The sequence below is a fragment of the Lepidochelys kempii genome, chromosome 1, assembly GCF_965140285.1.
Source record: "Lepidochelys kempii isolate rLepKem1 chromosome 1, rLepKem1.hap1, whole genome shotgun sequence".
In the NCBI taxonomy this organism is placed as follows: Eukaryota; Metazoa; Chordata; order Testudines; family Cheloniidae; genus Lepidochelys; species Lepidochelys kempii.
Window position 1 is genome coordinate 212668677 of NC_136380.1, and position 12975 is coordinate 212681651.

Sequence of the window (12975 nt, forward strand, 5' to 3'; positions counted from 1 at the left end):
AAGAGTTTATTCCCCTGTCATACGGCAGAGGTTAGCATACACTGGTGGCAGTGGCTACTCTTAGAGCGGCAGGGGTGTCACGAGCAGGGATTGCAGACAGTGGGTTCCCCAAAGCAGGTGGTCCTGTGTGCCTTCTCCATTCCATTCAGCTTAGGCCCAGCCCTGCCTGCTCAGCACATGACCTCCACGCCAACACCACAGCCTCTCCCTCCCTGTTACCTCCTGATTGGTCATGTCTCCGTAGGGCTTGTCCCCAAAGGACAGCACCTCCCACATGACAATGCCGTAACTCCAGACATCACTGGCTGAGGTGAAGATCCGATGGGCAATGGCCTCGGGTGCTGTCCAGCGGATGGGGATCTTCCCGCCCTGCAGGAAGGGGTCAGAGCACAGCTAGCGGTTACCATCTGGTCATATTTCAGCACTGTTCACCCCAGAGGATCCCAAAGTGCATTACAAAACACATATAACAATGTGCTTGCTTCATCCACCAGTGACATGCAGCCATTGCTGGGCTAAATAAGACAACTTTTTAACAGTGAGTGACAGTTTTGGGGAAAAAATGAAGGAGACTCCTCTATCCAACTGAATCCATAGGGGGAATGCTAGGGAGGTGTCACAGAACCATCCAAGTTGGAATTTGGTCAGGACGCCATGGTTAATTCCGAAAGTTTATACAAAGTGACATAGGTTCTTAACTGACTGCAAATGGTCAGGACTTTGGTTTTACGCCTCACCTAAATGACAGCCACTCCAGCACAGTGCTTACCAGCACCACTCTGAGGTTCATACTGACTCCAGAGGGAAGAGCACCACCTTCTGAGTCACCCACACCCCTCCTTGGAGGTTTCCCATCCAAATCTTCACCTGGCCTGGTCTCCCTTAGCATGAGATCCAGAAGGCTCTCTACCCACAATGTACAATAATTCCATTTAGAAGTTATAAGACCCTGAGGGGCCCCCAGCCTTCACACAGGTTGCTGCCATGTCACCTTAGTTTCGTATGTCCCCTCCACATCATTTTCCAATATCCGGGACAGGCCGAAGTCAGACACCTTGCACTGTAGGCTGTGAGTTACCAAGATGTTGCGGGCAGCCAGGTCCCGGTGCACGTAGTTGCGGTCTGAGAGGTAGGTCATGCCTGAGACAATGCCCTGCAGCATAATTACCAGCTGTACAGAGCTGAACTTCTCCTCGTTCTCCTGCAGGGCAAGGGGGAAGATGTGGCAGTTCAATGATGAGACAGAACACAGCTTTATGCAAGCAAGCAGGCTGGTCAGCTGAGATGGGCTGTTCTGCCCCCCGCCTTCCACCTTCTCCTTTTATTATATTTCTCCCCCCTAAGCATTACACACTGCTACCGCAAAAAGATACACAAAGGAATGTATGACGTTGATTAATATACTTATTTACCATCTTTTATCTACTACAATCCTGGTTCTCAGACCTTGAGCCCAGGCTAAGAAAGCTTCCCACAGCCACTGTCCCAACAATCAAGTTCTCATGGTTCATATCTAGCCCTTGTCCTTGGATAGAGCAATGTGTGCATTGCTTCTACAAAACAGTCAGGGTGTGCCCTGCCTGCTTCCAGGTGGAATAACTAAACATGAACCCTTCAGGAAGAAACAGGTCCCATCAGGTCACTGGAGTCTGCAGATTCTTGGCTAGCGGGCTTACCAGTTCGCAAGGGGACTAGCAAACATCACAGGTGAGAGGATCAGAAGGGAGGAAGGAGAGCCCTCTGGAATCATATACAGGGATCTGCAGTTCATTCCCCAGCAGGGAAAGCCCTTGGACAATAAACAGTCTGAATGGGATCCAGCCTCAGCTGCTGCAACTGCGGGAGCAATTCCCAGCAAACAGAGCTCTCTGTGAGTGGAAGTGGCCAAGTTGGCCTAGTTTTCCTGCCCCTCAGCACAGGCAATGGCTGGCAAATGCCAACAGCATACAAACACATTACAAACTCCTGTCCCTCACCCGGAGGAACGTGTCCAGGGCACCATTCTCCATATACTCAGTGATGATCATCATTGGCTTCCCTGGGGCAAGAGGAAAAAACAGCATCACCCACACTGCACCCCTGTCTGCTACAGGACCCACCGTGAGCCACCTGGCTCCCTTACTCACAAAGCAGCATGACTCCTCACCTCCTCTTCACCCTGCAGTGCCCTTCACCCCACACCCCCAACTTGGAGCCCAGCCCCAGCCAGCTCCCTGCCTTTCCCCCTCACACCTCCAGAGATGAATTCATACCTTTCCTCTCCTCATGCCCACAGGAGACACATCCCTATTCCTCACTCCCCCACCATCCCTACTGGGGGCTCTCATGATGGTGTCCCCCAACTCTCACAGAGCTACATCCCTCTCTCTGCCACAGGCTAACATGATGGTAGTCTTCCTCTCCCCCCTGCACAGGCTAGTGGGCAGCACTCCCTCCTCCTCTGGCTCTCACAGGAATATTGCCGTTCTATCCCCACCCTGGACTCACACAGCACTGCCCATCACTGCCCATCCCACATGGGATCTTACGCTTGGTGACAACCCCCTCCAGGCGCACGATGTTGTGGTGATTGAACTGGCCCATGATTGTTGCCTCACGCAGAAAATTCCACCACTGAGAGTCCGAATACGTTGACTTCAGGGTTTTGATGGCAACCACAATACGCTCCTTCCCTGGCAGGCGTAGGGTGCCGCGATAGACCTCCCCGAACTCCCCTGCGGCACCACCAGAGACAGGAGGTTACTGGGGAATGCAGGAATAGGGGCAGCAGGCAAGGGGAGGTCTGAGGGGGAAACCCAGGAATGAGGGCATGGAGCCAGCCCCAACGAGACTCACCCTCCCCGATAACATTCTCCATGGTGACATAGGCCACATCTAGTTCCTTGGTGAACTCCAAGACCCCCCTGCTCGGGTCCTCATAGGGCTGTAGATCCACATAGGGCTTCAACCAGACCTTCTCCTCTATGGCAAAGGGAAACAGAGAGAAATAAACACCCTATCACCAAGATTCCTGGGACTTTCTTGAGAGCCAGGATGCTCTGGTTTCCCAAGCAGAGCACTGGGCGAATCAGCTGGCAATCGTATGTGGAAAACCAGAGCCATTAAGGGAAGAAACAAACTAATGTAGAAAGTGCTGACAGCCAAGGAAGCCCATCCAGAGCCAGGGCCCTCCAGTCTCTCTCATTAAGAATGTCTGACCCACCCCAGACCTCCTCCTGAACCCGCTGCCCTCTCTCCCAGCAGAGCTCCCCTCCCCTTCCTGGCTTTGGATTTCACCTCGGTCGAAGGCTGAGATGTCATAGTCTGGCCGTGCTTGGTGACAACGGGCTTTCCTGGAAGACATAGATAGACAGTCATCATTAAACCTGAACAATTAGCAGAGCAACAGGACACTAAGGCAAAGGCAAAGGCAAGAACAGACGTCTTGGAATCCTTTCCCCAGCTGGTCAGGATCAGGGCTCCATGCACTCTGCAGCAGTGTGGATTCAAGTGCTGCACCCACTTCCTGTGTTCTGATGACGAAGGTGCAAAATACCGGAGCAGCTTCATTTACGCTTAAAACTGAGGTTTTAACTCACTACGCATGGGAATGAACAATACCATTGCACAGGGCCCAGGGAAGTTACTTAGAGATTAAAATCCATTAATTTACATTGTCCCCACACTTCTAGTTTTCAGTGTGCCACAGGTCCTTCTACTGACAACATATAATGGCATCATAGAGAAGCTGGAGAATTTAGTAGCTGAGCTAGCCTGGGGACAGCTGTGGGAGGTGGCATATGGGAGATTGAGATCATGGATATGAACATGAGCTGGATGTTTCTGCTGAAGTGATCAGTACTGAAATAAGTTACCCGTGCTATGTAAATTATTGCATAACAACAACAAACTGTCACAGCTAACACTCTCTTAATAGAAACAGAGCAGTTCACACCTCTGAGTTATTGTTCAGGCTGTCTGCAGACCCAGTCGCAGCACCACTTACATTTGGTTCACATTCTCAAGATTTTCTTTGCAACCAGGAGAGGCAGACCCATAATTAATAGGGGGTGGAGTTTGCTGTAATTTCTGCAGCTGCAGAATACATAGGCCCTTGTGAAAATGCACAAGACTGCCGGCCTCAAACCGCTGCTCTTCTAGTTCAGACTATGAACTTTACAATCTTTAGTGGCTAAAATGTCACAGACTTAATCAGCTCCTGCTTCCTTCCTCCTGAAAGAGCTCCCCTTCACATCCAAACATGAGCAGACAACATCAGCTTTCTATGGTAGGGGGTGGGCAGGGCCAGGGTTAGAATTTGGAGTCCACCATCCCAAACCTGTTCTGTCCCCCTGCAATGCATGAAATGGCACCCTGACAAAGATAATGCCATCACAGTGCCAGATCATAAAGGGGCAGTGTCCAAGCAGGGCCAGTGCAACCACTAGGCAAACTAGGCGGCCACCTAGGGCGCCAACTGGTTGGGGGTGGCTAAAAGCACGCTCTGGAGAGGTGGTGGAGTGGAGGTGAGCTGGGGTAGGGGGGCGCGGGGAGGGCTGCCTGCAGCTAGTAACGGGGGGGGAGGGGCTCGGCGCACAGGAGAACCACTCCCAACCCCAGCTCACCTCTGCTCCGCCTCCTCCCCTGAGCATGCCACCCCGCTCTGCTTCTCTCCCTCCCAGGCTTGCAGCACCAAACAGCTGATTGGCACCACAAGCCTGGGAGGTGAGAGAAGCGGAATGGTGGCGGCGTGCTCGGGGAGGAGGCGGAGCAGAGGTGAGCTGGGGTGGGGAGCTGCCGCACAGACTCCCTGGGCCGAGGGGGGTGGGCCGGGGAACTGCCGCATGGCTCCCCGGGCCAAGGGGAGGGAGGGGGGTAGGGAGCTGCTGCATGGTTCCCCAGGCCGAGGGGAGGTAGGGAGGGGTGCGGGGAGCTGCCGCACGGCTTCCGGGGTGGGTGGGTGCACGGTGGAAGTTTCGCCTAGGGTGTGAAACATCCTTGCATTGGCCCTGTGTCCAAGAGGAAATAGGATAGTGGGGAAAGCCACTACTCCTTTCTCAGTTGTCAGCAGTGAGTGCCAACCCCACAGACCTATCATGCAAACCTCATGCCAGCCCTGCAAGTCACCTTCTACAGCATGAGCACATTGTCAATGCAAATGGGTAAGTCCCTCAGTACACCGTCAAACCACAACTGTCTCCTTCCAGCTGGCCATGGCCTCCCATCCTTCCTTCCATCTCTAACCAGTCACCCCCAACTTCTATCCGTTCTGCTCCCCAATGAACAGCCAAGCCTCACCATCACACTGCCCGGCTCCTCTCTCCACAGCTCGTCCCTCACCATACCACCCAGCCCACCCCCCCCCTTTTAACCCAAGAAGGGGCTGAGTTTACCTTTGTGTGAAGACGAAGATTCCCACAACCAGCCCAATAAACAGTAGGATTCCAAAGACAATGGAGACAAGCACCCCGCCAGATGGAGCCCCGGTGTCTGCGGGATAGAATGACAGTCACATGCTTTCCCCACACAAATGCAAAAGACCAGCACTCCCCTCCCCAGGTTGTGGTGACTGGGAATGTAACAGCCAGCCGGTCTAGCAGATGGTGCTGAACGAGCCATGGCCATCTGCCCTCCCTAGTGCTGGGCAATAGCATAGAACTACAAGTGGCTAGAAATACCAGTTGTGTCATTTCAGGGAACATGGGGATGGGAGCAGGGAAGGAATAGCGCTGACACATCCTAAGGTGTGGCCATCAGCCAGACTGGACTCCCAGTGTATAATTATTACCCATGTACATAGTGCATAGCCACATGGCACTTTGAGTGTAAAAGCCAGCAGGTTTGGGCCAAATACCATTATTATTGTTATTTCACATGTTGGATGAATAAAATTCACCTTCAAATGGATCTCTGGATGAATCCCAGCTAAGATCCTGATATTCAGCTCCAACTGAATTATTTTTCCAAATACTTTCAGATACCAAATATTTCCGCTCCCTCCTTCTCAGCTGTTCGTACCTACCCACTTTGTATTAGACCCTTCGTTCTGCTCAGGAATGAAGTCAGGGAGCCTGGCACACAGGAGGCTTGAGTCTCCAAAGGAGTCTAGCTTGCCTTCTTCCCCACTCATGCAATCTGTCCTGAAAAATGGACATTTTCCTCCACCTTCTGCACACATTCATCAAACTCTGAGCTTGGTCCTGAGGCCAATTAGTTCATTGGCAGTTGCTGGATACTGAGCACTTTTGAAAATCCAGCAGATGACTAATTATGGATTTGGGAGCCTAACTGCAGGCTCCTGTTTTTAAAATATTGGTCCTAGTTTCTGTCTTGCAATGGGGTTTGTGTCCGGTTTGTTTGGATAAAGCAGATTCTCTTCTCCATTCAGATTCTTGAGGCAGAGCAATTCTAGTCCACAACAGCCCATGCATGTTTATCACAAGAGCTACGTGACTAGGAGAGCTGGGTGAATTATATTAACTGAATCACTTACCTGACACAACTTCTCAACTCTATTATTTGATTTTTTTTTATTATTGTTTTTTACCCAGTTCTAATAACACCACTATTCTTTAGAAAATTTAACTAGTGAGACATTTGGGGAAACACCCAGGAGAAAGAAAAACAGGAAATTCCTAGACAAAGAAGAACTAAGGGAGAATGAAGGATGAGACAATATTTCACTTACAACCAATGCTAGCTAGACCACTAATTCAAAAGCCAAACAAAAAGCGTTAGAGCTAGTGGCAGCAGTGTGACATTAAGGAAGAGAAAGTTTCGGCTGAATGTCAGGACACTATGTTGAGATCTGTGAGTCTGTGGAATTGTCTCCAAAAGGGATTGAGAGGGAGACCCCCCATATAGGATGTAGGGAACAATCCTGCACTGACCTGGGGCTGGGGGTGAGAGGCCTGTGAGAGACAGGGTGCCTCCCCTATCACGTGGTGTCTGCAGCACTAATCGCTACACTCTGTGCTCTCAGGGAGACCTCCCTTCCTTCACCTACCTTGTTCCAGCTTGTAGCTGAGTTCACAACCAGAATCATGCTCAGGGGCCAGGTAAAATGCGGCGGGACTTGGCCCCAGATAACAAGAATCCCAAAAGTACTATTCGTCTGTTCTTTTCTTCCACAACTCTATGTGTTGGGGGAAGAACCTAGGGCATAAGTGGGAAGCCCCTGCAACCCACCAATCAGATAGAGGGAAGCTGTGCCTCACCTGGCGGGAGGGTGCGAAACTCCTGTTCCTGGGAGAAGGGGCCAGGGCCTAGGGGCGTGATGGAGCGCACACGGAGCAGGTACGCTGTGTCCGGCTGCAGGTCCCTCAGAGTGACATTGGGTTCATGGAATTGCTTCACCGTGTAGTGTGCATCCTCTCCCTGTGGGGGCCAGACAACAGATAACAGCTAACACACACATGGAAACAGAGAACATAAGAACGGCCATAATGGGTCAGACCAAAGGTCCATCTAGCCCAGTATCCTGTCTTCCGAGAGTGGCCAATGCCAGGTGCCCAAGAGGGAATGAACAGAACAGGTAATCATCAAGTGATCCACCCCCTGTCGCCCATTCCCAGCTTCTGGCAAACACAGCCATTGATGGACCATGAACTTATCTAATTCTTTTTTGAACCCTGTTATAGTCTTGGCTTTCACAACATCCTCTGGCAAGGAGTTCCACAGGTTGACTGTGCATTGTGTGAAGAAATACTTCCTTTTGTTTGTTTTAAACCTGCTGCTTATTAATTCCATTTGGTGACCCCTAGTTCTTGTGTTATGAGAAGGAGTAAATAACACTATCTTATGTACTTTCTCCACACCAGTCATGATTTTATAGACCTCAATCATATCCTCTCTTAGTCATCTCTTTTCCAAGCTGAAAAGTCCCAGTCTTATTAATCTCTCCTCATATGGCAGCTGTTCCATACCCCTAATCATTTTTGTTGCCCTTTTCTGAACCTTTTTCAATTCCAATATATCTTTTTTGACTTGGGGTGACCATATCTACATGCAGTATTCAGGATGTGGGCATACCATGGATTTATAAAGAGGCAATATGATATTTTCTGTCTTATTATCTATCCCTTTCTTAATGATTCCCAACATTCTGTTCGCTTTTTTGACTGCTGCTGCACATTGAGTGTATGTTTTTAGAGAACTATCCACAATGACTCCACAATCTCTTTCTTGAGTGGTAACAGCCAATTTAGACCCCATTACTGTATATGTATAGTTGGGATTATGTTTTCCAATGTGCATTACTTTGCATTTATCAACATTGAATTTCATCTGCCATTTTGTTGTCCAGTCACCCAGTTTTGAGAGATCCTTCTATAACTCTTTGCAGTCTGCCTTTGACTTAACTATCTTGAGCAATTTTGTATAATCTGCAAATTTTGCCACCTCACTGTTTATCTCTTTTTCCAGATCATTTATTAATATGTTGAATAGGACTGGGCCCCATACAGACCCCTGGGGGACACCACTATTTACCTCTCTCCATTCTGAAAACTGACCATTTATTCCTCCCTTTGTTTCCTATCTTTTAACCAGTTACCAATCCATGAGAGGACCTTCCCTCTTATCCCATGACAGCTTACTTTGCTTAAGAGCCTTTGGTGAGGGACCCTATCATAGGCTTTCTGAAAATCTAAGTACACTATATCCACTGGATCTCCCTTGACCATATGCTTGGTGACCCCCTCAAAGAACTCAAGTGGATTGGTGAGGCATTATTTCCCTTTACAAAAACCATGTTGACTCTTCCCCAACAAATTATGTTCATCTGTATATCTGACAGTTTTGTTCTTTACTATAGTTTCAACCAGTTTGCCCAGCACTGAAGTCAGGCTTACCGACCTGTAATTGCTGGGATCACCTCTGGAGCCCTTTTTAAAAACTGGCATCACATTAGCTATCCTCCAATCATTTGGTACAGAAGCTGATTTAAATGAAAGGTTACAGACTACAGTTAGTAGTTCTGCAATTTCACATTTGAGTTCCTTCAGAACTCTTGAGTGAATACCATCTGGTCCTGGTGACTTATTACTGTTTAGTTTATCAATTTGTTCCAAAACTTCCTCTAATGACACCTCAATCAGGGACAATTCCCCAGATTTGTCACCTAAAAAGAATGGCTCAGGTTTGGGAATCTCCCTCACATCCTCAGCCGTGAAGACCGATGCAAAGAATTCATTTAGTTTCTCCGCAATGGCCTTATTGTCCTTGAGTGCTCCTTTAGCATCTCGATCGTCCAGTGGCGCCATTGTTTGTTTAGCAGGCTTCCTGCTTCTGATGTACTTAAACATTTTTTTGCTATTTCTTCTTGAGTGTTTGGCTAGCTGTTCTTTTTTTGGTCTTCCTAATTATATGTTTACATTTCATTTGCTAGAGTTTATGTTCCTTTCTATTTTCCTCGCTAGGATTTAACTTCCACTTTTTAAAGGATGCCTTTTTGCCTCTCACTCCTTCTTCTACTTTGTTGTTTAGCCACAGTGGCACTTTTTTGGTTCTCTTACCATGTTTTTAATTTGGGGTATACATTTAGGTTAAGCCTGTATTGTGGTGTCTTAAAAACTTTCTATGCAGCTTGCAGGGATTTCACTTTTGGCGCTGTATCTTTTAATTTCTATTTAATTAACCTTCTTATTTTTGTGTAGTTCCCCATTCTGAAATTAAATGCTACAGTGTGGGGCTGCTGTGGTGTTTTCCCTGCCACAGGGATCTTAAGTTTAATTATATTATGGTCACTATTACCAAGCAGTCCAGCTATATTCACCTCTTGGACCAGATCCTGTGCTCCACTTAGGACTAAATTAAGAATTGCCTCTCCTCTCGTGGGTTCCAAGCTCAATGGGTAGTGATCAATGACTTGATGTCTAGTTGGCAGCCAGCATCAAGTGGAGTGCCCCAGGGGTTGGTCCTGGGGCCGGTTTTGTTCAGATCTTCATTAATGATCTGTATGATGGGATGGATTGCACCCTCAGCAAGTTCATGGATGACACTAAGCTGGGAGGAGAGGAAGATACACTGGAGGGTAGGGATAGGGTCCAGAGGGACCTAGACAAATTGGAGGATTGGGCCAAAAGAAATCTGATGAGGTTCAACAAGGACAAGTGCAGAGTCCTGCACTTAGGACGGAAGAATTGTATGCACTGCTACAGGCTGGGCACCGACTCGCTAAGTGGCAATTCTGCAGAAAAGGACCTGGGGATTACAGTGGACAAGAAGCTGGATAGCAGTCAACAGTGTGCCCTTATTGCCAAGAAGGCTAACGGCATATTGGGCTGCATTAGTAGGAGCATTGCCAGCAGATCGAGGGAAGTGATTATTCCCTTCTATTTGGCACTGATGAGGCCACATCTGGAGTACTGTGTCCAGTTTTGGGTCCCCCTCTACAGAAATGATGTGGACACATTGGAGAGAGTCCAGCAGAGGGCAGCAAAAATGATTAGGGGCCTGGGGCACATGACTTATGAGGAGAGGCTGAGGGAATTGGGCTTATTTAATCTGAAGAAGAGAAGAGGGAGGGAGGATTTGACAGCAGCCTTCAACTACCTGAAGGGGTTTCCAAAGAATCATAGAATGTTAGGGTTGGAAGAGATCTCCTGAGGTCATCTAGTCCAATCCCCTGCTCAAAACAGGACCAACACCAACTAAATCATCCCAGCCAAGGCTTTTAGAGGTTGTTCTCAGTGGTGGAAGATGACTGATCAAGGAGTAATGGTCTCAAGTTGCAGTGTGGGAGGGCTAGGTTGGATATTAGGAAAAACTATTTCACTAGGAGATTGGTGAAGTACTGGAATGGGTTGGTGAAGCACTGGAATACCTAGGGAGGTGGTGGAATCTCCATCCTTAGACTTTTTTAAGGCCCAGCTTGACAAAGTCCTGGCTGTGATGATTTATTTGGGGTTGGTCCTGCTTTGAGCAGGGGTTTGGACTAGATGACCTCCTGAGGTCTCTTCCAACCCTAATCTTCTATGCTTCTATGACTAGCTGCTCCAAGAAGCAGTCATTTAAGATGTCAAGAAACTGTAACTCTGCATCCCATCCTGAGGTGACATGTACCCAGTCAATATGGGGATAGTTGAAATCCCCCATTATTAATGAGTTTTTTATTTTAATAGTTTCTCTAATCTCCCTGAGAATTTCACAGCCACCATCACATCCTGGTCAGGTGGTCGGTAATAGATCCCTACTGCTATATTCTTATGATTAGAACAGGGAATTACTATCCATAGAGATTCTATGGTAGAGTTTGGTTCATTTAAGATTTTTACTTCATTTGATTCTACACTTTCTTTCACATATAGTGCCACTCCCCGACCAGCAAGACCTGTTCTGTCCTTCCGATATATTTTGTACCCTGGTATTACTGTGTCCCATTGATTACACTCATTCCACCAAGTTTCTGTGATGCCTATTATATCAATATACTCATTTAAAATGAGGCACTCTAGTTCACCCATCTTATTATTTCGACTCCTAGCATATTATTGAGACATCTAGAGGAGGAAAGTTTCTGAGTGTCACAAACAAAAAGCAGAAGAGACACAGGTAAGGAGCAGAGAGGAGGTGCCTCTCACCTTCTCAAAGTACATGACCTCGTACTGCACTGAGCTCCGGCTGCGGTGCCGTGGGGCTGGCCAAGACACAGACAGGCTGCTGTCATCACGTTGGGTGAGAGTCAGGTGGGACACCGTTACTGGAGCTACAGGGGAGAGCAATGGCATGAAACAGAAATAGATGAGAACACAAACTAAACCCACTCCATCCTCCCAGGCTCTGTGTGGCCCCTTTGCCCAGATTACAGCTTCTCCCATTGCTGCCCCTGCTGAGCTTCCAGTACTGCATTCAGCTCATCCTTCTCTGGTGTGCCTGAGGGTAAGCCAGGGGTTCAATAGTAAATCATTGCTGATGGCAAGGGCACTTCAGCTGTGATTTTGTTGTACTTTTGAAACATCATCCACACCCACTGTAGCTCTATTAATGCAGCATCGAGGTGAAGACTTTAAATGCAGAAAGGAATTTCCATAGGTAGGGCTCCTACAGCAACATGAATACACCCTCACTTAACACCATACAGCTCTGACAAGTGACAGTGAAATGCCAAATTCCTCTTGTTTTTTCCTACCCCCCCCCCCGATGTTCTGGTTTAACTTGGATTTAAACTTGAAGAGTGGTCAGTTTGGATGAGCTATTACCAGCAGGAGAGTGAGTTTGTGTGTGTATGGGGGTGGGGGTGATGTGAGAAAACCTGGATTTGTGCAGGAAATAGCCCAACTTGATTGTCATGCACATTGTGTAAAGAGTTGTCACTTTGGATGGGCTATCACCAGCAGGAGAGTGAATTTGTGGGGGGGGGTGGAGGGTGAGAAAACCTGGATTTGTGCTGGAAATGGCCCACCTGATGATCACTTTAGATAAGCTATTACCAGCAGGACAGTGGGGTGGGAATAGGTATTGTTTCATATTCTCTGTGTATATATAAAGCCTGCTGCAGTTTCCATGATATGCATCTGAGGAAGTGAGCTGTAGCTCACGAAAGCTTATGCTCTAATAAATTGGTTAGTCTCTAAGGTGCCACAAGTACTCCTTTTCTTTTTGCGAATACAGACTAACACGGCTGTTACTCTGAAACCTGAAATGCCATCGTGAGACTTCACATTTATCATCTCTCAGCTAGTCCAGGGCAAACGTGTTCTGTTTAGGTGTGAAAACATGGTCCCCTAATGGCAGCATTGTGAATTATCCTGGGATCCAAGAGTCAAGCCACACTCTTTCCATGTCTCACACCATCATTGGTGGATAAGTGAGTGGTGAGGTAGGAACCTGCACTTGTGAATGTCCTGACTTCAGTGTGTTTAAAGGCTCTATTTGCACCAAGATGTTGTGGTTTGTTTGTTGCATATATCGGACAGGAAGGTGTCTCTCTCTACAGGCCCAGTTCGGTACTGTTACATGGGGGCACCTTAGAAGAGACTCAGTCAATAGGCAGAA

At 48.0% G+C, this 12975-nt stretch overlaps 1 protein-coding gene across 1 annotated transcript in view; it reads right to left on the reverse strand.

Annotated features, from left to right (window-relative positions):
- Nucleotides 1–12975, reverse strand: part of EPHA1 (EPH receptor A1) — a 64514-nt gene that overhangs the window by 3924 nt on the left and 47615 nt on the right. Inside the window, exons 7-15 of the mRNA XM_073312508.2 lie at nt 11562–11686; nt 7197–7356; nt 5373–5469; nt 3277–3332; nt 2836–2961; nt 2529–2714; nt 1977–2038; nt 992–1201; nt 220–369 (exon numbers count right to left, since the gene is read on the reverse strand). Coding sequence (XP_073168609.2) covers nt 220–369; nt 992–1201; nt 1977–2038; nt 2529–2714; nt 2836–2961; nt 3277–3332; nt 5373–5469; nt 7197–7356; nt 11562–11686 — 1172 coding nt within the window. The remainder of the gene's footprint in view (nt 1–219; nt 370–991; nt 1202–1976; nt 2039–2528; nt 2715–2835; nt 2962–3276; nt 3333–5372; nt 5470–7196; nt 7357–11561; nt 11687–12975) is intronic.